Source organism: Phocoena phocoena, chromosome 3, assembly GCF_963924675.1.
Source record: "Phocoena phocoena chromosome 3, mPhoPho1.1, whole genome shotgun sequence".
In the NCBI taxonomy this organism is placed as follows: domain Eukaryota; kingdom Metazoa; phylum Chordata; class Mammalia; order Artiodactyla; family Phocoenidae; genus Phocoena; species Phocoena phocoena.
The window spans coordinates 166,020,330-166,045,014 of NC_089221.1; the positions used below are offsets into that span (position 1 = coordinate 166,020,330).

Sequence of the window (24,685 nt, forward strand, 5' to 3'; positions counted from 1 at the left end):
CAGCCACGCTAGCCTCTGTGACTCTCTGAACATCCCAAGCGGGCTCCTACCCCAGGGCCTTTGCACCTAGCATGCCCCACCCCCACCCCCGCCAACACTGGCCTGGTGCCCTCCTTGCCTCTTTTGTACGGAGGGACCCTCCAGGAGACACCTGCCCTGACCCCGCCCCAAACTCTCCCCCTACTTTTCCCCTTGGCACTTCCCCTCACGTAACACAACACACCACGCATCTTTTTTTTTTTTTTTTGCCTGTGCTGCGTGGCTTACAGGGTCTTAGTTCCCTGACCAGGGATCAAACCCACGTCCTCGGCAGTGAGAGCACGGAGTCCCAACCACTGGACCAGGGAAGTCTCCCCCGCCACCCCGCATTTCTTTTCTTGCTTATTAACCTAGGGTCACCTAGACCGACTCATTGGGTCCTCGGGGGGTGGAGACTCCTGTCTGTTTGGTTTACTGCTGACACACAGTGGATGCTCAAAAGTGGCCGACTCTGACTCTACCCAGATTCCAACCACTGAGTGAATGAAACCATTAACATGACTACTTCTTCACGACGAGCCTGCAAGTGAGTTACCAATATGATCCCATTTTCGAGAGAAAGAGACAGACAGACAGACAGACAGAGGCACAGAGGGGCAGGCAGTGGGGGTGGGGGAGGGAGCTGGAAAGCGAGGCCCCCGTGAGCTGATGCCTGAGTCCCAAAGCCAGGGTGGCCCTGTTCAGAAAGTGCCAACCGAGTGCTGGGCATGGCAGTCCTGACGGCTGCTGGGGCCGTCCTGCTGGTCAAGGGCACGGGCCTGGTGAGTCTCCGAGCTGGGAGTCCCACTCCGCAGCCCACCTCCTGTTAGCTAAGCATCTACGATACGCCTAGGCCCGTGCAGATGCATTGCTATTAACCTTTACTGGGGGCGGGGGGAGGAGGTGGCAGTGCATTCACTGGGTTTTCTACACCAGGAAACCAAAGCACAGCATCAGGGTACCCCCCCGCCCCGCCCCTCCCCGACTCCCACTCGACCCACAGCAGCTCTCAAGGACTGATGGGAAATGCTGCTTATCCAGCAGCTCATGGAGCCCTCTCACACATCCCTGCCAGGGAAGCATCGCGCTCAGAGAGGGAAGCGGGCCGCACTGGGCCACGCAGCGGGTGGAGTGGGCCACGGTGGGACTTCAGAAGCCAGGTTCTCCCCACTGCCCTCCTGGGCATCTTTGGAGAAGAGAGACCTGCCCCCCTCACACAGCAGCTCACTTCTTTTCGTCCATCCTACCCCTGACCTCCGGAAGGCCTCAGAACAAAACCCAACGTGGCGGTTCCTCCCCAAATCAAGAGCAGCCACAGTGGTGGCGGGGAAGGGGCCCAGGGGCCCTCCCAGAGGGTGGAGGGCCACTTGGAGTTTCAGGACTACTCAACGGGAGGCAGGAGCGAGTGGCAGGCTCGGTGCATGGGCTCAGTCCTGACTGAGGCGTTAGAAGCTCAGCTGGGCCTGGCCCCTCCCCAGCCTTCTGCCCTTGGGCAAGTCACTGCCCCTGTCTGCCTCAGTTTCCTCAGCTGTCAAAGATGGGTAGGAGTCTCGTCCTCCTGGTGCAAGGTGAGGACGGACACTGTGAAAGTCCCGAGCACATGCCCACCCCAGAGCTGGTGCTTGCGAGGCGCCAGGGGTTTTCTTTTGTCTGTCTGTCTGTCACTCTTATGCTCCAGGGTCAGTCAGTCCACCGGGTTCTGGGCAAGGAAAGGAGCCAAGGAAGTGGGAACCCCATTCATGCTGGGAGCCAGGGCAGGGGAGGAGGGTACAGGCAGGCCAGGGAATGCGGAGCCCGGGGCCCTCCAACCTCTCAGGGAAGAATTTGGGCGGGGGGCTTTAGAAAGGGCCAGGGCAGGAGTTCCCGGCCCGGAAGTTTGTGAAGAGCCTCTGCTGCCCCCACCCTATCATGTCATGAGGCAGGAAGCTTCCAGTTGGCCGGCTAAGGCCAAGTAACTGAGTCACAGTCCTTTTGGGCCCCGAGTGAGACACCACATCTGGAAGTGTTTATAGCGTGATTCCGCCCAGAGCACAGAGGCTGCCTTCCTGATGCTGCCCGCACGCACACATACACACTCTCTCTCTCTACACACACACACACGACACAAACACACACCAAACACACACGACACAAACACACACCACACAGACACGGAGGCGTGCATGTACCCCGCCCCCACCCCCAAAGAGACCACGGACCCAAACCCTCCCTCCCAACCCCCCCGCCCTCCCCCCGCCCCCCCCCCCACCCCGCCTCCTTAGGATTTCCTGAAAACCCACAACTTTCTCCAGATGCGCGCTGGCCCCGGCCGTGCCACGTCAGAAGAGACGAAGCAGATCGTCGCGGGCGGACCAGTGGCTTCCTCGCCTGCTCGGAGGTGCTGGGGCACTGTGGCCCTGCTGCTGCCCAGGGGGCCCGCGGGACGGACAGCCGGCCCCGCCAACCCAGTGTTCAGACTACCTGTTCAGGGGGCTCTGAATGTGTACAGTAGTCTGCACATTGGTTAGGCTGGGCTCGGGCGAGCGGCGCGTCAGGATGGGCCCCCCACCCAAACTTGCTGCCACCCACGCCGTGAGGCAGACCAGGAGGTGAGTGCCACTGCCCACCGCCCTCCTCCCCACGGGCCGGAGGCCTGGACAGAAGATTCTGGAATAAAGAAGAAGGGCTTGGGCGGGGGCGGGCGCCGGGGAGGAAAGGAGAGCCCCGACACCGGCTGAGTGGTCGGGGGCTCTGGCGGAATCAGTCTCCTATTCCTACCCTCCAGTAACCACCTCCTCTTGTTTATTTTTTTTAATAAAGAAACATGGTGTCTTGCCTCTCTCTGAGGCTTCTCTACGATGGTGGCCTGACCCCAGGGGGTGCCCACCCTGTTGTGTGATTTTCAGGGCCCTTGCTGGGATCCTAACTTGGGGGGGAGGGGGGAGGGTGGGGGACGGACAGACAGAAAGACAGACAGGATTTCGCGACTGCCCCTCCCCAATCTCAGGCAGCTCTGTGTCTGGGGTGTACACAGGGCCCCATTCACAGGTCTGCTGGTTCTCATTACCGCCGGCGGCGCTCGACCCTCCTCCCAGCACTGCCCCTGCCTCTGCTCTGGGGCCCCGAGGGAGGGTCTGGGGCTCCTGCTTTTCAACCCCTAGAGGAAGGGGAAACGAAGGGCCCCTCCTTAAGTCAAAAACTGGGCTCCCGATGGTGCCATACAGCGAATCGCCAGGCTAGGGTTTGGGCCCAGAAGCCCCCTCTCCAACCGCCCGAGACCCGGCATTCCTGCCCCGGGGACCCCCAAAGCCCAAAGGTGCGAACCAGCTCTCAGCTTATCTGACAGCTGATGCAGCACAGAGCAGACTGAGCTTCAGACTGCGGGGGAGGAAAGAGAGGGAGAAAAAGTGCAAGCGTCATCCCCACCCACACTGCACCCCGGCCATTTTGAGGAGCGGATCTGGCCACGCAGGTTCCTTGAGAAATGCCCAGTCCCACCCACCCTCCCTCTGCATCTCGACCCGGGAAGGCGCCAGGGTCCTGGACAACCCCAGTTTAGAAGCAGCCACCCAGACAAGGTCCCCTGGGGGACTCGGGGCTCCCAAGCCTTCACGACATTCCAGCGGTGAGCCTCTGGCCTCACGGGGAGTGGGATGATGACATTCTACTCTTAAACACCCGCCTCGTGTGGGAACCGCTTCCTTCCTGGGCAGTGGGGAGTGGTCCAGGTGTGGGGCTGAGGTGCCTCGGGTCAGGGAGCCTGTGTCCTGTACCCACCGCATGGGGACACTTCCCCACCCCGTGACATGGGGGCAAGTCACTGCTCAGAACCTCAGTTTCCTTCCCTGACAAAAGGAATGTGAGTATCTACTGAGGAGGAGGAAGAAGAGAATGCCCTCCGTGTGGGACCACGGCAGGCTCTCCCAGCCAGTGAGCCTGGCACAGGGCAGGGGCTTCAAAAACAAGAGAGGGCTACCCAGGGGTGCCAACAGAGTTCTACCTGTCTTGTCTCTGAGCCTGGGTGGAAATACACATGGTTGGGCACAGGCCTGCCTGTCCCGGGATGGGGTCAGCTGCCAGTGAAGCCCCAGGTGTGGGGGTCACCCCAAAACCCCAAGGGGGGAGAGCCAGGTAGGGCAGCTCCAGGGGCGACCAGAGAAGCCCGGCCTCTCCTCCGGGGGCACCTGGGCCGGGCTGGAGGCTGTGCCATCCCATGTGGGCGAAGCACAGACGGAAGCAAAGATCCCGGAGCATGTGTGCAGAGAGATGCGTGTGCCTTCCTTGTCAGGCACCTCCTTCCCTCCCGTGGCCACGTGGTGATGGGCACGGGGCAGCCATCCTGGACCACGAGGAGGAGCTATGTGTTACGACGGCCATGGGGGAGGCGAAGCCAGGGCCCTGGCCAGCCTCACGGCACAGGGCTGCCAAGCTCACCAGGATGCGGGCAAGGAACAGACCACCTCTGTAAGTGCCTTCATTTGGGACCTCCGTCACAGACGCAGATCGATAGCCACCTAACACCACCTTGACGACAGGGAGCGCCTGTGTTATCTCTCACAGGGCAACCCAGAGAAACACACCGGCCCTCGCTGGTGGCCCCTGGAAGCCTGTATCAGAGTGGCAACAGGCAGTCACACCAGAGGAGTGGCTTCACTCCCAGGCCACTAAGCCACAGTACTGTCGTTCTGTTAAGAGAACTAAGCCACGAAATGGGCCACTCAGGACGGGAGGATGGGCCGAGGCGGAGGAGGGACCTGCACGGCAGCACCCGGTGGGGCTGCCCGCTGGGCCAGGGAACAGGGGCGCACTCACTCACAGCCCCGTCCACAGGCTCAGGGAGACCATGGCACGAGGCAATGTGCAACACCACCCCCTGTGCTTATTATTCCTGGTGCTGTTCCCAGAGGCCTCCCTCATCCTTCTGAGGAGGCCAAGCACATGTGGAATGATCTCAAGACAGACACCGTGACGGAGCACCTCAAAGATGCAAGGGCCGTTCTACCTCACTTCACGGATGGGGAAACTGAGGCCCAGAGAGGCTAAGGGCCTGACTGAGCCTGGGTTAGCTGTAGAAAATGGAACCCCAGCAGCCTCGGCGTGAACCTGAGTCCCCGACCCCAGGCTGTGCCCCCTCTGAAAGCCCCCACCTTGCCATGATTTTGAAGGGTGGGATCAGTTTGGAGCCTCCCCCATGCCCCTTTCCTCCTCAGGGAGCCCAGCCCCCACGAGGCACGACCGCACGGGGGGCCGTGAGGGGCTCGGATATGATGCCCAGTGCCTTTGGACACCCTGCGGCCCTGGCTGATACCATCCTAATTAATGGTAAGCTTTGCGGAACGGTGGCGCTCAGGGAGCCTTTCCCGAATGGGCAGTAAGTTGAGGGAGCGCCACCCAGAGGAGGGAGGTGTGGAGAGCACGACCCACCATTGCCCAACCGTCCCACCCCTGCCAGCCACTCACCTCCTCATCCTTGTACCAGGACAGTGACTCGGCCGTCAGCACAAACCAGTACTCCTTGGAGCCGCCCTTCATCAGGCTGATGTTGTTGATGGTCAGCCAGCCCCTGCGGATCACCTGGGGGGGGGAGGGCGGGGCTCAGCAGCGGCCAGCGGCCACCACCCAGCCCGGCCCGCCCCAGCACAGTGGCCAGCACCCTCGCCCCCAGCAAGGCGGGAAAACGGGGACCACGGCAGAGACACCTCCAGCCCAAAGCCAGGCACCCCGATTCCAGGCCACCTTGCCCCAAGCACTTCCCAACGGAGACCAACGTGGGGCCCTCGGGCAGGCGGACGTGGACTCACTCACAGTCCCCAGGGTGATTGGGAACTGGGTCCCTGGGGAGCCCCTCTGCGCTTGGTGTTAGGTTGAATTAGCACAGGTGGCAAGAGGTACTCCCAGCTGGAAGGGGCCCAGAGGAGGGCATCCCAGGCTTGTCGGGGGCGGGGGGGCCATGTCACGTTGGATGTGACTGAAGGAATCACACTTGTCTTGGTGAGACGCGGTACCAGCGACACCCTTGGGCCCTGCCCCTCGCGCCCTGTGGAAGGCGGCTGTGGATGTAGAGCTGGAGGAGTCGCCCAGGCAACGGGCAGAGGCTTGATTCTGCTGGCCGGCTCACCCAGGCAGGCATTCGGTGGGCACAGCAACCTGCTCTGACCAGGAGTCAAGGCCAGCCCCCCCCCCGGGGCTCCCCTCCCCACAGGCTCTTTTCAGAATACAAGAATGAAGAGACTCCTCCACCCAGAGGGCTGGGGACAAAAGTTTGAGCCCAGGGGACCCGCCAAGGATCATGCCCCACTCTGGCTTTAAGCCGCGTGGTCCCACTTTTCTCTGACTGGCACATCCGGGTTCTGGGCTGGGAGACCCCCTATACGGGGCTCGTCTGGCCACTGCTGTCATCTGAGCAGGAGACGGAACCCAGGCCTGCGTGGGGGACTCACCTGACAGCTAAACGCAGGTAGCCTGGGGGAGGCCACACTCCCATGCTCCCCGGGCCATGGAGGCGCTTGTGGGGTGCAGCCTCCCACCACTCTGGATTGGGGGCCCCGGGGCGGCGGGAAGCACGAGTCTAAGCAGGCAGGGACACCCAGGGCCAAGGCAGCGACGAACTGGGCTAAGCTGCAGGAGATGGGCTGCCTGTGGCCACGGACAGCGGGGAAGGGCTAGCTCTGTACCCCCAGGGTGGGGTAGGGCTTTGGGGCTGCCTCTGGGGCCCACACGCCTCCCTAGTGGATGCGGCTCAAGAGGGGTTTCATCCTGTCTACTCTGTCCTGCCCCCAGGCACACCAAATCTTCACAGGGCCACCACCCGCCTGTGGCTGGAAATGAGCTCTTAAGCCTCAGAGACCAGGAAGGCAGAGACAGCCACAGAGTGGCCAGGGACCTCTGCACCACATAGAAGTCCCTGCCCAGGCTGTGCCACCGCTGAAATGCCACCTGGCAGCCCGTGCTAAGGCTTCTCCCTCCCTGGGATGACGAGACAGCACCTGGGAGTCTTGTGGCCGTCAGGCAGCAGGCAGAGACTGTCCGCCCCAACGAGGTCATGGTCTCAGTCCTGGCAGCAGGGTGACCGACCTGCCCTGGCTTGTCCAGGAGGGCTCTAGGCTTAGTCCTCAAAGTCCTGGGAATGCCCTCAGTCCCGGGCAAAGTGGGACGGGTGGTCAGGCCAGGGGTGGAAGAGGCCCCTGCATCTGGCAACCACATCCAGCTCCAGAGCTGCGTGGGTGCCTGTCCCCGCCTGTTCCTCGCTCCCCCAGGGGCAGGGTAGGGCCTGCCTTGTCTTAGTCCAGGTCTAGAGTGGGTGCTTCTAAACTTCAGTCATTAATCGACAGCCAGGGGCAGCGGGGAGGCTGTGTGTGTTGTGTGCTCCCCAGAGAAGAAGTCCTCACATGGCAAGACCTCCACGCTCCCAGGCCCAGCCTCGTTCCCAAGGGGGCAGATGTGCCCCACACCGCCACCCCTTGGTGGCCAAGCTGGCTCGCCTGCCTCCACCCTGGGTCAGGTAGAGGTCAAAGCTAGCAGATGGGGCCCTTGTCACGCTCCAGGGCATGCGGCCATGCTGGAAATGGCACCTCTGAGCCTCGGGGCAGGAAGCTGCTAGCTAGGCCTGGAGAAGCACTGTCCCCCCTCAGGTCCCTCTGCCCTTGAGCCACCCAGAGAGCTGCCTGTGTGGGAGCCCAAGGGGATTCAGAGACAAAATCCCGCCCCGAGGAGGGGCAAGCTGCCAGTGGCAGACACAGGCACTGAGTCTAGAGGAAAAGGAGTGGTCGGGCCTTCTCATCCAAAAGCCAGATTTGTGCCCAAGGGACTGGGCTTAGAAAAGGGGGGCGGAGGCGGCGGGAGTAGGGTCAGCTGAGGAGATAGAAGAGGCAGGCGGAGTTCCCGTGCTCCGGGGGGCAGGCACGCTGGGGGCGGGAGGAAGGGCTGCCAGGAGAAGTGACGCAGCTGGGGCACACCTCCTCCTCCCTGGGTGAGTCGCCTGGGCAGGGATGGAAACCATGGCTGGAAGACCCAGGAGCCACAGCCACGCACACGGCAGGGCTGGGCTTCGTGGCTAGGGGTGTGGAATCTGGCAGGAAAAGAATGACTAAACTTCTCAGGGTGTGGGTGTGGGGAGAAACATGCCTCTGGGCTGTTTGGAGGGAAGAAACCATTCAAAGGGGATTGGGGGTGACACATGGGGAAAGTGGGAACCATGGGCCCAAGGACGATCCATTCCTCCCGCAACCGCCCCCAACCATGGCAAGCTTTGGCCCCTTCTGCATCTTCCAAGTCTTGTTAGGGGTTCAGCTCAGCTACTGGAAAGATCCCGGGGTCACCAGAAGATCCCTGCCAGAGGGCAGCAGTAGGGCCTGCCCAGTGTGGCGGGGAGAGAACCCGGGAGAAGGAGGCCTTGGTTAGGGCTGGTGGCCCAGGCCATGGTCTCCAAGGTGGAGAGCTGGGGCGGAAGCCAGCTGCCCAAAGGCAAGCACCTTGAAAAGAGCTCAACTCTCGGAAGTGAGCATTGCCTGCTCCCTGCCGGGCTGGGCTGGGCCACACACAGAGAGGAGGTGTTACAGAAAACAGGGATGGCAAATACCATTCGCCAATCAATGGGTAGCACTGTGGTGAGAATTCTGGGCACTGTGGGAAAGGACACTAGGATAAATTAGTGATGTTTGCCATTGGCAAAGGAACAGGGGCAAGTGCAACAGAACAGCCTAATCAATCATCGTATTTGCTATGGAGGCAGTAGGATAGTGGCAGCATCCAGGAGAGAGTCCCCTGATCCATGTCTGTCATGGGTACAGGAGGGGTATCACGTGCAAAGCTATCACATGGGGGAAAAAAATTCCTTGACCAGTTAGTCACATCTGCCACGGAATGGGGAGTAGTGACATGCTTAGGAAACAAAAATGCCAGGATTAATTAGTGATGTCTGCCAGGGGCACAGGACAGGAGAGAGGTACAAGGAAAAGAGTGCTGGATCAATTAAGAATGTCTGCCTTGAGTGCAGGAGGGGAAAATTTCTGCATGGTGTTGTCTGGAAACAGAGTGGTGGCAGTGGCAAGAATAAGCTCTTGCAGGGCTTGAGCAAAATCATCCCCGGCCAGGGAAGTGAAGGGAGAAAGGCCTGGGGTGTTAGCTGAGTATTTGCCATCCCTGACCTACAGGAAACCAGGAAACCGTGTCAGGAATGGGCTGGAGGGGTGGGCGCCAGATGGGGGCAGTGGTCAGGTTAGTGTCTGTGTGAGTCAGCTTAGCCCAGGGCAACACGAAGCCTGGCAGGCGGCAGCCACGGCAGGGGTTTTTAAAGGTTAGCTGGATTTTTAGTTGTTCTGTTATTTATTTATTTATTTTTGGCAGGGGGTGGGGGGGGGGGAGGGGATATTATGGGGTGGCGTGGCCTCCACCACTACCAAGTTCTCTAATGTTTGCTACCAGACTAAGTGAGTACTTACCAAGATCTCCCCCTTTGAAAATGCAAAGTTAGGGTTGTGGGGAAATCAAAGAAGAGCAGGCGGAGGAAAAGAGACGTAAGGGACATGAGGGGATGGAGAAAAAGCAGGAAAGGCACAAAAATGAGGAGAGAGAAGAGCAGGGGGAGAAAACAGCAAAAGAAAAAAAAATTACATGCTATTAATTATATTCATGGTGTTAATATTTAATTCATTATCATCTCCCGAAATGAAAAAGCAACAATATATGTATTACCTATGGCAAGCGCAAAAAAAAAAAATCATGCAGTGGTTACACCCTTCTTTTCCAGAGGGCTCTGTCATCGTGCAGGATAAAGGGCAGAGCCCCCACCCCCACCCCCGCCCGATGTGGAGAAGGCAGGGGACACCGGCAGAAATTTTTGCAAAGATGATGTGTTTTCTTAAGCAGGAAAAAAAAAAAAAGGGCACCTAATACTGGCCTATATAAAGCTGTTCTTACTTCACAAGGCCTCTGGCTGGGGCATGACATCAAGGTGGAGAACCCCCCATACAGCTCTGGGTTTCCCCAGGTATGGGGATCAAAGCACCCCCAGGCTCCCCAGACCTGCCTGTCACAACCAGCCTCCCCCCAGGCTCCAAGTCTCTAAGGCTGGGCCCGGGAACCCAAGGTGGCTGCAGACACCAGAGGGACTGGGCTGCCCCCCTCCTTAGTGTCAAGTTCTAGCCGCGGCCTTGGATGTCAGACAGGGCCTTCTGCAAATCTGCCCCCTAGGCCCTGCCAGAGCTGCCGCTCAAAGACCGGTTTCCCAAAATATCAAAACCTAAGTGGATTTGAGAGGCTGGAGGGGTGGGGGTGGGGGTTTCTGGCGGGACATGCTATGAGCCAGGTGCCATCGCTGGGCTCGGTGGTCCCTTAGTGCCCTCCCACCCCCGAGGGTGGAGCTGCGGGCTGCGGAGGGTGCAGGGGTGGGCAGTTACCTGGTTGGGGATGGCTCTCTTCTTGTTCAGCTGGGTGCTCCTCTGCTGGGCGCTGAAACCAAAGCACAGAGAGAGCTCATGCGGCAGGAAGCCCATGAGGGACGAGGAGCAAGAGGTGCTCGTGGCCCAGGTGGGGTTCTCTCCCGAGTGGGCGCCAAGGGCAGAGGCAGAGAGAAGCCCCCCGTGTACGAAGGGCTGCCCAAGGGAAAGAGAGTGGGCTCATGGAACGAACGAGATACCAAATTAAACCCTGACTTCTCATCCCTGATCTCGGCCACTCCTGAGAGTGCCAGCTATTTCTAGGAGTCACTGGGTCCTGGCACTTCCAAGAGGGGGCATGGGAAGCTGGATTCCCAAGTGGCTGGGAGGTAGCCATGCTGGCTTCAGAGTAACCTTCAGTGTTTGGGGGCTCAAACTTGAGGCTTCTTCCCACTTTCTCCACCCATCCTGGCCCGGGCACGAGGCCCAGAGCGGCTCTGACCACAGGGCCATCCAGAATGGGAGATGAGGCTATGGGACAGCTGCTCGCATGAAAACGCTACTCATCTTGGATGGCTCCTGACCCAAGTCAGAGGACAGTCAAGGTCAATGTGTTTCTGCAAGGTCCCTTATTTACCTGTAGTCCCAGATCTCTTTACTTCTTCATCTATGTTGTTTCCTGGCTAGTTCACAACAGACAGACGAAGTCTCCTTTATTTTGTACGTGGGCACCTACTCAGCTCCCTTGTTTGTCCTAATATATTTTCTACTCGGACCATCATTATCACCACCGGCAACCAACTGTTAACTCCTGTTACTTAGGGGTCATATTGTCTTTTCTTACCATATTGTTTTAGCTGGAACTTTTGAAACAACATGAAAAGGCAAAACATCTTGTTTAATCCCTTTACTGAATGCCTCTGGGATTTTACCTTAAAGTTCAAGCTGGCTGTTGGATAAGGTGGTGTGTGTGCCTCTGTGTGTGTGTGTGTGCGCGTGCGTGCGTGCGTGCGTGCGTGTGTGTTAAGGAAGAAGGCTTCTGTTCCTAGATCACTAAACGGTGGAACATTAAGAATGGAAATGAGGGACTTCCCTGCCGGTCCAGTGGTTAAGATTCCGCGCGTCCACTGCAGGGGGCATGGGTTCAATCTCTGGTCAGGGAACTAAGATTCCCACATGCCGTGTGGCGCAGAAAAAAAAGAAAAGAATGGAAGTGGAATTTATCCACTGATTTCCCTAAGATCAATATATTTACTACAAGGACTTTTTCTCTGGGCCTTGTTTTTAGTGTTTTGAGGGCAGTGAGAAAACACCCCAGAACTTCTACGCACAGCAAGGAGGTGGATCAAGTGTCTGAAGGACACAGAGCTAAGCCACTCACAGTGATGTCTGGGTGCCGGTGAGGTCCCAGATGCTCTACTTCCTAAGGGCTTCCTGGGTCTCACACATGCCTCGCAGCCCCTCTTTCCCTTGCCTCCTTGGTGTGTGTGTGTGTCTGTGTCTGTGTGTGTGGTGTGTCTGTGTCTGTGTGCGTGGTGTGTGTGGTGTGTGTGTGGTGAGTGTATGTGTGTCTGTGTGTGTGTATGTGGTGGGTGTGTGTGGTGTGCGCATGTGTGTGTCTGTGTGTGTGTGTGTGTGTGGTGTGTGCTGGGGGAAAATCCGAAGTGCTCCCCTTGGCCTGCAGGCCCTCCTGTGACGAGGCCGTGACCTCATCCCTCCACCTCGCCTTGGCCTTCATGCTCCTGCTTCTCAGCCTTCCTTCCCTGTCTCCAGTGCTCTCTGACCCCACGCTGGCCCCACCGCCTGGCTGTCATGACTTTCTTGGGAAGGCCTCTCCAAGCCTCATCCGTCACTGCCCTCTCCCACAGCCCCTCCACCTGCCCTCCTTTCCCACTGTCATCCTCCTTATGAGAACTGGCTTAACGACAGCGTGTGGGTTCTCAGCCTCGGGGTTCTGAAAAGGCAAGGCCCAAGTCTGGCTTGTTCACCGTCCTAGGACAAAGGCAGTGCTCCGTGGCTATTCCAGGGGCCCCTGCGACATCCCACCCAGGGCCGGGGCCTGGGCCTGGGCCGGGTGGAGCCTGGCACCCTGGGCCCCGCCCCCAGCCAGGGCGTCCCCCGTTCACACACTAGGGAAAAGGCACACAGCAGGCAATACCCACCCGGTCACCAGCTGCTCAGTATAGTAACAGCTGGGGGAAGTGGGAAGGCCCAGGAATCCAGAGGAAAGAGTGGAGTGGTCAAAGGAAAAACAGGAGAGATTGTGAGAAGGAACTGTGGATGAAGTGTGAGAAGCAGAGACATCAAGGTGAGGAAAACAGCAGCAACCTGAAAAGGGGGACTGGCGTTTCCAGGCCCCACACACCCGGCTGCTGGGGGAGCAGGAGCAAGTGGGGCTGCTTCCCCAGGCTGAGAGCCCAGCCTGAGGGGCAGTGCCCGGCCAGGGCCCCTCAGCCTTCCCCACAGCAGGGACAGTCCGGCCGGGGCCCTCAGCTCACCTGGGCTGGGGCAGCAGCTTCTAATCATGCCCCCCATTCATTCGCTCACTCATTCGTTCATTCCACTCACCAACCACGTGTCCAGCACAGAAGAGCTGAGTGCACTGATGAATGTCTACCCAGGGAACTACTCAGCCAGCAGAGACCCTGGACAGGAAGACCCTCTTGCCCAGCCTCCTAGCCCCTTCCTCCCTGCAGCCCCAAGGCCAGGCCACAATGCCACCCTCCGGACTCCCACGGGCGGTGGACAGCCCCACCTCGGCACTGACCACACTGTGTCTTAACTGCCTGGGGGCAGCTCTGTCCCTGGCGCAGGACCTTCCTTTCAGGGTGGGGACCTGGGTCTGGGCCTGCTCACTGCTGTTATCACAGGGCCTGGTGCAGTGAAAGCACACCAGCGATACCGGCTAAACAAATACAAGGAGGCTGGCTACCAACCACCTGTTATTCTATCAGGCTCCGGAAAGAGGACCTTCGTGAGCCATCAGAACAATCTGTGTGATACTCACCGAGGCGAGGGGCTGATGGCATCAGCGGGTGACACTGGAGGCCACCAGCATTTATATTTATATCCTGCTGAAATCAGCGCCCTGCTCTTCTGGCCCCTTATCCGGGTGCCGTGGAAGGTTCTAGTTTTAAATCTACAGCATATGGACAGAAGCCATGCAAATCCTGGCAGCACTTCCCAAAGAGCAGCCCCTGGAGCCCTGAGCCCCTGAGCTGCTCAGTGAAAGGGCCCAGTGCACGTGGGGGAGACTGGGAAAGCTGCATGTGAGTCTACGAAAGGCTCTGAGAAGTCCTGCAGGAAAGTAGGCACTGAACGCTAGTTAGCCTTGCCCTTTCTTGAAGCCTCTGACCACTGGACCGCCCTTTCCTCCTTAAACTAACCATGGGGGTGCCCCACAAGAGGTGCATTGGGGACAAGGAGGCTGGAGGGTCGCTGCTACCCAGCAAAGCTTCCAGATGCTCTCCATTGCCCCGTGCTTCACCTGGGGACCCATGACAGAGAGACCTTCGTGCCCCAGCCCAGGAGCGGAATCCCAACTTGACCGCCTTTCTCAAGGCGTGGCTCTGAGGGTGGACACTCATGCCACCCCACCAGCCACTATCTTGAAAAGTACATACTTGGCAAATCCAATGAAGTCTTCGTGGTTCGTGTTGATGTAGGACTGCTCGATGTCGATCAGAAGAAGAATCTGGGGGAAAGCGGGGGTCGTGGTGAGTACAGAGCCCAGCGTGGCAGGGAGTGGCCGCTGCCAGAGCACTTCCCACACCCGCCAGCAGGGGGTGCCCCGGAACAACCACACTGTTTCCCAGTTAGAAGAGTGATCACCCACCCACTCCTTCCCATATCCTGGGGTCCATCTGCAGAGGGAAGGGGGCATGGGTGCTTCCAGACACCAAGGCCTCACAAGTGAGAAAGACTGGGCCAAAAGAGCAGAGTGAGGCAGCCCAATGTGGTAGCCACAGTGCGGCCTCCGAGGCCTGGAGTAGGGCAGTAAGGCCTCACTGCAAAGGCTTACGTAGGTCACAATATGTCATGTTGAGAGTAGTGCCCGGCATGCTATAAGTGCCTCATTAAAACGGCAAAGGTGGAAACTATATTCAATAGCCTGTGATAAACCATAATGGAAAAGAATATGAAAAAGAATGTATATACATGGATAACTGAATCACTTTCCTGTACAGCAGAAATTAAACAACATTGTAAATCAACTATACTTCAGTAAAGGACTTCCCTAATGGCGCAGTGGTTAAGAATCCACCTGCCAATGCAGGGGACACGGGTTCAATCCCTAGTCCGGGAAGATCCCACATGCTGCAGAGCAACTAAGCCCGTGCACCACAACTACTGAGCCTGCTCTAGAGCCTGCGAGCCACAACTACTGAGCCCACGTGCCTACAGCCCATGCTCTGCAACAAGAGAAGCCACCACAATAAGAAGCCCGCGCACCGCAACGAAGAGCAACGCCCGCTCGCCGCAACTAGAGAAAGCCTGCACGCAGCAATGAAGACCCAACGCAGCCAAAGATAAATAAAATTAAAAAAAAAAAACAGAAAAACTATACTTAGGTAAAATTAAAAACAAACAAAAAACTGGCAAAGGTAATTTGGCCAGGTAAGGACATTAAAATGAAACACACGGGCACAAAGGCACACACCAGCCAGCCAGGATGTCGTCTCAGATAAGACATGGGCCCTTAAACAGCCCTGTCACTTCACTGTGCCTCTGAACCCTCAAGCATAAAGCGGGCCAGGCACTCGGATCTTGGGGGGTTGTTGGAAAATGCTGGGGCGCTCCGTCCACGGGAGACACTGTCGCTGGTTTAAAAGGTCTGAGTCCTGTTGCCCTGGAGCCCAGCCATGACAACAGTGGGGCAACCGGGGGCTCTGGTGTGTATGGAAGGGACAGTAGCATTCTTGCCAACCATGACAACAAAACAAATTAGAATCTCTTGAGCTTTTCACAAAACTTCCAGGTTACAGAAGCTTCGAGGGAATGGGGGACCCTGTGAAGGACAAATGAGCAAGTTTCTTCTCCGTCAATGTTGAGGGGAGAGGGACTGTTCTAAACAAGGTGATCTCACAACCAAATACAACAGGTGGGCTTGTTTCGGTTCCATAAATAAACAGCTTGAATAAACAGCTGCCAATCTCCTGGGATAAACCATAATGGAAAATTATATATATATATATATATATATATATATATATATATATATATATATATATATATATATATAAAGCAAGCCTATATGTGTATAACTGAGTCACTTTGCCGTACTGCAGAGATTGGCACACACTGTAAATCAACGATACTTCAATTTAAAAAAAAAAAAGAGAGAGAGAGAGAGAGAGAGAACACAGTGGACCACCATGGGGGAAATAACCCAAACCAGGTGTCGGGCCACATGAAGGCAGGATGACAGCCCCGGGCTGAGCAGGTGACAGGTGAGACTTGAACTGTGGCTGTGTGGGGCATCTCACTCTCTACCTTTGGGTATGCTTATGATAGTCTTCATAGGACAGTGTGAAAACACAAAAAGCACTCAAACATGCTCTGGTGGGTGGATGGGTAAGCAGGCTGTGGTCCATGTGCACCATGAAACACTACTTGGCAGTCCTAAGAGACACACTGTGGCTACACCACAAACAACAGGGATGAGTCCTGAATGCATGGTGCAGAGTGAAGGGACACAGGATCAAAAGGCTACCACAGGGCTTCCCTGGTGGCGCAGTGGTTGAGAGTCCGCCTGCCGATGCAGGGGACACGGGTTCGTGCCCCGGTCCGGGAAGATCCCACATGCCATGGAGTGACTAGGCCCCTGAGCCATGGCCGCTGAGCCTGCGCGTCCGGAGCCTGTGCTCCGCAACAGGAGAGGCCACAACAGTGAGAGGCCCGCGTACCGCAAAAAACAAACAAACAAAAAAACCTCACACTGCACGACCAAGATCTACTGCACATAAACTGTATCTGAAGAATGAAACAAAAAGCCAGTACCTGGTCCTTGGTCCTCCCCTCCCGTTCCCGGATGTAAGTGGTGACGATTCGTTCGGTCTCCTCTCGCAACCGGGGGTAGGAGCTGAGCTGGAGGGAAAGCAGAGTGGCGGCGTCGGCTGGGTCCTCGTGGCTTGGGCAGCAAAGTGAGCCAAACGGAGAACATGGGAGGAGGGGGGGTGACGTGGAGTGTGCCCACCGGTTCCCCACCCCACTCCTGTCTCAGAGCTGCTCCAGCCGGGAGACAGGAAGGGGACGGTGAGGGGACGGTGGGCCGGAGAGACCGAGAGGGTGCCCGCACACAAGCAGAGGTGCTTTTCGAGAATGCGTCTCGGAGGTGGAAAGTGGCAGAGAAAGCTGGTGACAGCCACCCCCCTCCCTCGAAGTGCTGGGTGAGAGCAAGGACACAGTGTAATGAAAGCCCCCGGGCCGCCAGGGCGAGGGCCCGAGCGCAGCTCAGGAGTGCACAGCAGCGCCCGTTCTAGCATGGGGGGAGGGCCAGCATCTGGGCCATCAACCTCGGAGGAACTCCCTTGCGGGGGGTGCAAAACTGCTCCCAATCATCTCACCTTTGGGATCCACTCCCCTGGCACCCCCGCTGCCCCAGCCTTTGCAGCAGCAACCAACCCAACGCACAGAAGCCCACCTTCCATGGTTTGGGGAAAGACCACGAGTTGGGAAAAATAGAGCCAATGGTCAAAATCACTAGAGGAAAAATTCCATTTTCTTTTTTGGCTACACCACGCGGCTTGTGAGATCTTAGTTCCCTGACCAGGGATCAAAACCTGAACCGCAGAGTCCTAACCACTGGACCGCCAAGGAACTCTGAAAAATTCTCAGGTGCCTTGTGATGTAAGAACAAGCAGACCAGCACGCGGGCGAAGTGTTTCACCGCGTTGGTGGCAGTTTGGAAACCACCTTTCTCAAAGCGTTCCAGGGATGGGCATGGACACTCATCCCTGCTGCCTGCTTAGTAAGTGCATCTGGTGACATCAAAGGCCTTCCATCCCCGTCAGAGGCCCAAGATGCAAAGGTGGAACCCAAGTGCGACTGGCCCACCCCCTTGTGTCAGCCAAGGCAAAGTTGAGATGTCTCCAAGCGACCACTGGCCCACGGAAGGGGGTTCCTGCCGAGGCAGAGTTTCCCAGATGCTTGGGTTAAGACTCACGATGGGAAAGAGGAGATGGGGGACAGAGGCATAGGTGATAATAATGAAACCTTCTGTTACCTTCTCAGCACACTTTTTAATGACCGTGGCCAGTTCTGAGACCACGAGATCAACACACTTCAAACTCGGCTCTTTGAGTTTTACAATCTGTTTTTTCACAATGGCTTCAAAGGCCATGTCGGGGGTGAAGAGCCCCGTCCTGGGTCATGCGGAGGGCGGGATGAGGTAAAAAGACACCCAGGGGCAGTGCAGGCCACACACGCGGGACGGGAGACAGAGAAAGAAGAAACGAGAGTCAGCTGGTTAGTGACATGCATGGAGGAGCCTGCGCCCGCATTTGCCCCGGAAGCTGCTTCGGATCAAGAGGCGACCTGGGTCCAAGGGGTGGGCTCAGTCTGGGGTTTAATTATAAAAGTGCTACGGGTGGGAGTCAGCCTACGAACAGCTAAAGGTTTGGGGAGGCCTTGCCTTTTCTTATCTGTGACAATGGGCTCTAGGACGAACGTCTCCAAACCACCTGGGTTTCTTTCCCTTCCCTTTTCCAATCGAAGAAGCTTAAGAAGCAAATGTGGGCTTTTCCAGACTGAGAACAGAAGGATGAAGCAGAAACTCCTGCCTTGGAAGGCCGACCCAGAGCTCCACGGCCATGGGGGACGTGCAAGCACAAACTGGCCACTAGGAAGCGCGTCAGCACCTTGGCCAACATGTGCTGCCCCGGGAACCAGGCTGGGGGTCCGAGGGCCACTGCCTGGGGACAGCACTGCTCCTGCGGGAGCTGGTGGAGGCTGTCAGGGGCGAGCCCGGGGCTGAGCACTCCTTAGGCTGCTGGCGTTTGGGCCTTTCTCGGCGCCTTGGGGACAGAGAAGTGGCTGGCTCCGGGAAAGCCTGAGGGTGCCAGGCATTTGTCAAGAAGGCATTTGTGAGGGGCAGGGAGGTTCAGGGAGCTTGGCCTCCAGCAGGTGACGCGAGGTCCCTCTCTGCTTCCCAGAAGACAGCAAAGCGACAGCCCAGCAAGACCCCCATCAGACACATGCTAAGCTTGGTATCAGGGTCCCAGGGAGCCCTGCCCACCAGTCTGGAATCTGGAGGCCTGGCACCCCCAGGCTGCACCCAGGCCAAAACGCTTCTGCCCCAGCCTCTGGGTAGAGGCCACGTTCTTGGAAACTGAGGCAATCTGGGAAGGGGAGGGAGGGGGACCAGCGGGGCAAAGGCCAAGCAGCCATCGGGAGCCTGATACCAAACTCCCACAGCCCCGTTTCCACAAGGCCAGGAGTCACCCTGCCGAGGGTCCAATACCTTACTGGTACACTGCCTAACTGTATTGATTAGCTCCTGGATAACCAGGTCGACACATTTCAGACAGGGCTCTTTCAGCTTGACGACCTGCTTTTTCACAATGGCCTCGAATGCCAAGTCCGGGGTGAAGAGCCCGGTCCTAAAACCATCCGTACCCGGGGAGGGGGCAGGGGAGATAAGTCAGAGAGAAACAAAGCACGGTCAGCGATTTCATAGGCACGGGCTGGGTTCCCAAGAGAGCCAAGGTTGCAGCAAGTCTGGGGGTCGGACACCCGTGTCCGCTACCTAGAACCCCCCAGGGCGATGTGAGGACCCCACGGCGACACAAGCGTGGAGGGCGGGAGCAAAACGGTGGGGACCCAGGAGGAGTCCGGGGCACCCATGACGGGGACAAATGCTGGGGTTCTTGCAATCGTGCCTTGGGTCTGACTTCCTCCCCACCCCCCAGGGCAAATCTGCAGTGAGCTTTCTGACTTGGCTGACCACGGTAACTGGGCCCTTTAACCCATGTTTAACCCAAGGGCAGCGGACAGCCGCGGGGCTTACGACAGATCCACACAGAACTAAGCACATGCACCCTCGAGTGCCTCTGGAGACCCAGAGGGAGAGACTGACAGCTACTGCAAACCATCCCAGAGCCCTCTCCAGGCCCCCCCAGTTGGGGCACCCCAAGGATCGTGGGGACTGACTCGCTGCAGGGTGGCACCATGGAGGAGAAGGGAACACGGCGCCTCCCCTCGTGGAACTTGCCTGACTCCATGGATATTCTTAATGGCGTAGCTGATCTCCCGTCTTAAGTCCTTCTCATCAAACTCCATCTGAGAAGAGACAAACCAAACACACGCAAGGAGGTACCTGAGGCACCGCCACATCAGGTCTGTACCTAGGGAATGTCACCTCCTGTGTACCATTTACATTCACAGGGCAGAATATTTAATTGGTCAAATTTTCAAGAACATTAAAACTCAGTTTCAGCAAGGATGCTCTGAAACTAACACTCTTGCTCTCTTGGAAGGAAACTCAACTCAAACTTTCTTCTGGGCTACGTGGCAGTACAAATCAAAACATACCTATACTGTCACAGGGTCGTTTTTAAGAGCTCTAGGAATTTACCTTGAGGAATTAATCAAGGATTAGCTACATTCACAAAACCATCCGTAACTGCTGAAAAATGTGCAAAGAACCTAAATGCCGTGAAATGGGAGACTGGTTAAATGAACGATGGGACAGTCATAAAATAAGATAGTGTTCTGCCATTGACAATGCATGAAATGTATATACTAGTTTGGAAAGATGGCAAATCATTTGAAAAAAAAAAAGAATACAAATGTGCGTAATTAATTTAAAAAAAAATACATACGCACACACTGGTATGGATGAATATATGTATTGTGTTTGTGGACGCAGGGAGGCTTTTTGCCTGCATTTGCACAGAAATAATTCTCAAAGGACACACATCCAGGTGCTAAGAGGCGTTGTCTGTAGGTGTTAGGATTATGGGTGTTTTTTTCCTTTTAGCTTTTGCTCTTCTATTGAAAAGAACATGACTGGTTTTTACAAAGATGGTACGTGCTCACTGTAAAAAAGTATAAAACTTCAAGCAATTAAAACAAAAAGAAAACCTCCAATCCCAGCACCCAGAGCTGACATTTTGTGAATATCCTTGCAGGTCTGTCTCTGCAAAAAGACACACATCTAGATATGCGTGTATGATTTCATGTGAAGGATGCTGTAACTATCATCTGTATGTTCTGTTGTACATGCTGGCTCCATGATCTGCTTTTTCCCTTTCAACCACATGCTGGGGACATTTTCCCACGTGAATTTACCTATATTTTCTACGTACTTTGCAAAGAACATGTATTCAGAGGAAGAAAATGGAACTTTTCATAGAGCTCTGCTGGAAATCTCTAAGCTCAGGGAAGGAGGCCCGGGCCTGTAAGTGGGAGCTCGAGACCTCGTGGCCTGGGAGGAGGCCGGGTTCAAGGTGGACTGAGCAGGAGGGTCAAGGCTGACCAGAGGGCCTGGCCCGGGCAGTGCTACCTTCACCAGCTCGAAGGGAAACCGCTCGTGGAAGATGCGATTGATCCGGGCACCCCCGGAGAGCTCTAGCGTGTCCACTTGGTCTCCAGAGCCCTCGATCCTCTTTTCGAAGTCCACCCCAAACTGCTGGACCATCCTATGAGGAAACAGAAGACCCGAAGGTCAAAGCAGAGGTTTTAACACAGCTCCGGAATTATGTCCCTGGTTAAGCCGTGGCTTACTTTCCTCCGCAGTGAAAGCACTGTATCCTAACCACTAGGCCACCAGGGAACACCCATCTTTTTATTTTTTAGCAGCAAAACCAGACAAAATCCAGGAGCAGCCAGCCAGTGGCAAGCACTTGCTACACACCAGGCCCACTCTATAGGCCTGCTACGACTATTCATTCATTGAGTTGGGGGCTCGGGGGGGGGGGGGCAGTTATTACTCCCATTTTGCAGATGGCAAGAGGGAGGTACGGGGTGTGTGTTGGGGGTCACAGTTTAGCAATCTCTGCCCTGAGGTTTGGCCTGATCCAGCAGGACCGTAACGTGAAAAGGGAGCCCCTGCACACAATTCAGGTGGCTTCCACTGGTTCCCGACACCTCCCAGTCTGTTTGGGTCAGGACTCCACCACTGAAGGGCTGAGAGGCCTTGGACAGGTGGCTCTGCCCCTCTGAGCCTCAGTTTCTTCATCTGCAAAGTGGGTTGGTTGTAACAGCACTTCCACACAGGGTCACTGTAATAAGGATTTAAGGAGTTTCTAGATTTCATCAACTCAAAGCAGGCATTGGTCCCCAAATGCACTAATGGCCCTGGACAGCCCCCAAAAAGAAAACTGTTGCCAATTAATGGTAATTCATCTGAATCATCTGGTTTGAGAAGTTAAAAAAAATGTTTTTTAAGTGCACACCTAATTGACGAAATGTGGTAACGCCACGCGTGGCCCCTTAGAACCCAGCCCAGCCCTTAAAAAAAAAGTGTCTCCGAGTATTTCTGATTAGTGCTGTGAGGAAGTGAACGGTAAAGAACCAAGATATTTATCAGTGTTTTGGTCTTCTCTAGCATTTCTAATTGTCTTCCCCAGTCCCTTGCACTGTCTGTCTGAATCATTTCCTCATTTCCATTCCCCCAATTGTGGATCTCCTCAAGTACTGTGTGGAGGTTCCCCAGAAGAGGAGCTGCTCCAATCGGGACCAGCCCCGCACTGGGCTGGCAGCAGGGAGCTGGCAGTTCCCTGGCACAGAGAAGCCCGGCTCTTACGGGCAAATACAGCTGATGCCTGCAAGCTGCCAGCCTCGGCCACCAGTGGATGGGGTTCTTCCAGAACACCCAGGGGGTCACGCACAGGGCGTCCCAGATCCCCAGAAGCTCTCTGCCCACGTGAAGCAGACAGCGCCCACGCTTGACTTCCTTCCCAGAGACACAAAAAGGCCTACGTTAATGCTGCACCTGGAATGGGGACCTTGAACGGTGGCCTCATCAGGGCCAAGGTCGTAAAAGGCTGAGCACTACAGCAAGGACAGAGTATGGAGCAGGGAGTGGTTTAGGCAGCGGGATGAAGACCACGCCAGCTGCTGCCAGACTCGGAAGGGAAAAGACGGAGCATCCATGAGCATCAGCCTCCCAGGGGCCCTGGAGTCCAAGCTGCACTCAGAGAGCATACTTACCAAATGTCATGAGTTAAATTGTGTCCCCCCAAAATTCATGTTGATGTCCTAACCTCCAGTACCTCAGAATGTGATCTTATTTGGAAACAAGAGTCTTTGCAGATGTCATTAGTTAAGATGGGGTCATACTGGAGAAGGGTGGGCCCCTAAGCCACTGTGACTGGTGTCCTTAGAAAAAGGGGAAATTTGGACACACAACACAGGGAGAACGGCATGTGAAGACAAGACAGAGATTGGGAACCCCAAAGTTGCCAGCAAGCCACTCGAAGTCCACAGAAGAAAGCAACCCTGCCGACACCCTGATTTTGGACACTCAGTGTACATAACTATGAGATGATAAATTTCTTTTTCTTTCTTTCTTTCTTTTTTTTTTTTTTTTGACACACTGCAGGGCTTGTGGGATCTTACTTCTCTGACCAGGGATTGAACCCAAGCCCTCGGCAGTGAGAGCACAGAGTCCTAACCACTGGACCGCCAGGGAATTCCCAATAAATTTCTATTTTAGTTTAAGCCACCCAGTTCGTGGTACTTTGCTGCAGCCACAGCAAATAAATACACCAAGGTACAGGGCAGGTAAGATATCTAAAACTGACCAGCGGTCCCTAGAGATGAACGGTCCTGAGTTTAGAGCCACAACTGCACGTCTAGGGAACGTGCATTCCTGATCCTAGTTCTAGAAGGAGAGAGATCCAGGCGCAAAACACAAAAGCTGAGGGACAAGGGCTGGTTTGAAAAATGTCCCCGATCACCTCTGCTTGGGGAAAAAAACCTGCTAGGGTTTTAAGTGACCTGTGTTCTATGCACAGGATGGAGCTGAGGTGAAGGTCATTGTATAACTTGGTTCCCCAACATGGAGCAAGGACCAAGCTGTGCCTGGGAGGAAAAAGCTCGACTCAGAACAATCGATCATGGTAACGAGGATGATTAAAGTAGACAGTTAGCTTTCCTATCACTGGCTCCAAGTGAGCCACATACCATATATACCTGTGTGGGACCTGAGGGGGTGCCCAGAACCAGGCCGGGAGGGCCAGCGGGCATGGGGCCCCCTGGAGGCCACGGAAGCGCTACTGATTCAAATTCAAGTTCTCCTCAAGCTAGTGAGCCCTCTTTTAGGAGTCTGCCCTGCGGGAATCCTCGCTTGTGAGCTCGACAATGAATTTGAGAAGCATCTATCGAAGCAGCAAAAAAATACCCGAACGTCCCCTATGGGCATGGGGTCACGGGAAGAGCGTATGGGATACTCCAGGCGGCCGTGGGAAATGGAAGGCTCTCGATGCCACTTCCATCAGCTGCGAGAGAACTGGGGGCTAGTCTGATGCCACTGTTCTCATTCTCTGGTAAGAAAAGAGCCTGGAGACAGGAACCGTGGTGCAGAGGAGGGAGGGGAAGTTTTCACCCTCTGTACACGTGAAGGCAGTCATTTTTATAATAAAGGCCGAGGAGGAGGTCACACAACAAGCCATTCAAAGGGACGCCCGCCAGCAGGGAAGGAAGAAGCAAGGGCCTCTGCTGAACGCTGGTCTGTGTGGCCCATAGCCTGCAGGAGGATCTGGGACTGCAGATAAGACGCTAAAGAAGGAACACCAGCCCTCGCTGAGGGGCCGCAGATGATAGCCGTGCACCTCCGCTGTGATGTCAAAACCACCCGGGCCGGGCCTCAGGGCACTGGTGAAAGATGACACGAACCTTGGGGGATGGGTGCTGTCGTGGAGGGTGTCCCCTGGCCCGCCCCGCCAAGGGCCCCAAAAGCGTCTTCACAAGATTCCCCAATGGCCACGTGACGTTGAGAGCCGCTGCGGGCTGCGGTCGTCATTTTAGGGGCGAAGAAAATGAGGCTCAGAGGGGTGTGGCCACCTGCCTGTGGTTGCCCATCAGGCCCAGGTTTAGCCCCAGGCCGTGGCCTCTGCAGCACTACACCAGATCTCCTAAAGCCTGCAAGGGGCCAGCGCTGGCGCTGCAGAAAGCTTTTCGGAATGGGCTGAGGCCGTCTGATGTGAAAAGCATTCTCACCCCCGATCCAACCAGTGTGCAGTGCCACTTGGCAGAGAGGGTAGGGGGACGTCAGGGCTATAACGGCCACACAGGACAGTGTCCCTCTGGGAGGGGTCTTGTACGCGGCACCATCTGCCATCTGAGGTGCCAAGGAGCTTCTGGATCCC

At 56.2% G+C, this 24,685-nt stretch overlaps 1 protein-coding gene across 7 annotated transcripts in view; it reads right to left on the reverse strand.

Moving 5' to 3' along the window:
* Positions 1–24,685, reverse strand: part of DNM2 (dynamin 2) — a 92,250-nt gene that overhangs the window by 11,086 nt on the left and 56,479 nt on the right. For 2 of the 7 annotated variants that reach the window (XM_065873932.1, XM_065873935.1), the window contains exons 8-15: positions 20,878–21,013; positions 19,585–19,652; positions 18,835–18,973; positions 16,374–16,460; positions 13,997–14,067; positions 10,395–10,446; positions 9,438–9,449; positions 5,458–5,571 (exon numbers count right to left, since the gene is read on the reverse strand). In XM_065873932.1, coding sequence (XP_065730004.1) covers positions 5,458–5,571; positions 9,438–9,449; positions 10,395–10,446; positions 13,997–14,067; positions 16,374–16,460; positions 18,835–18,973; positions 19,585–19,652; positions 20,878–21,013 — 679 coding nt within the window. Of the gene's footprint in view, positions 1–5,457; positions 5,592–8,315; positions 8,326–9,437; positions 9,450–10,394; positions 10,447–13,996; positions 14,068–16,373; positions 16,461–17,598; positions 17,738–18,834; positions 18,974–19,584; positions 19,653–20,877; positions 21,014–24,685 lie in introns of all 7 variants that reach the window. The other 5 variants (XM_065873937.1, XM_065873934.1, XM_065873933.1 and 2 more) reach the window with 4 other exon arrangements.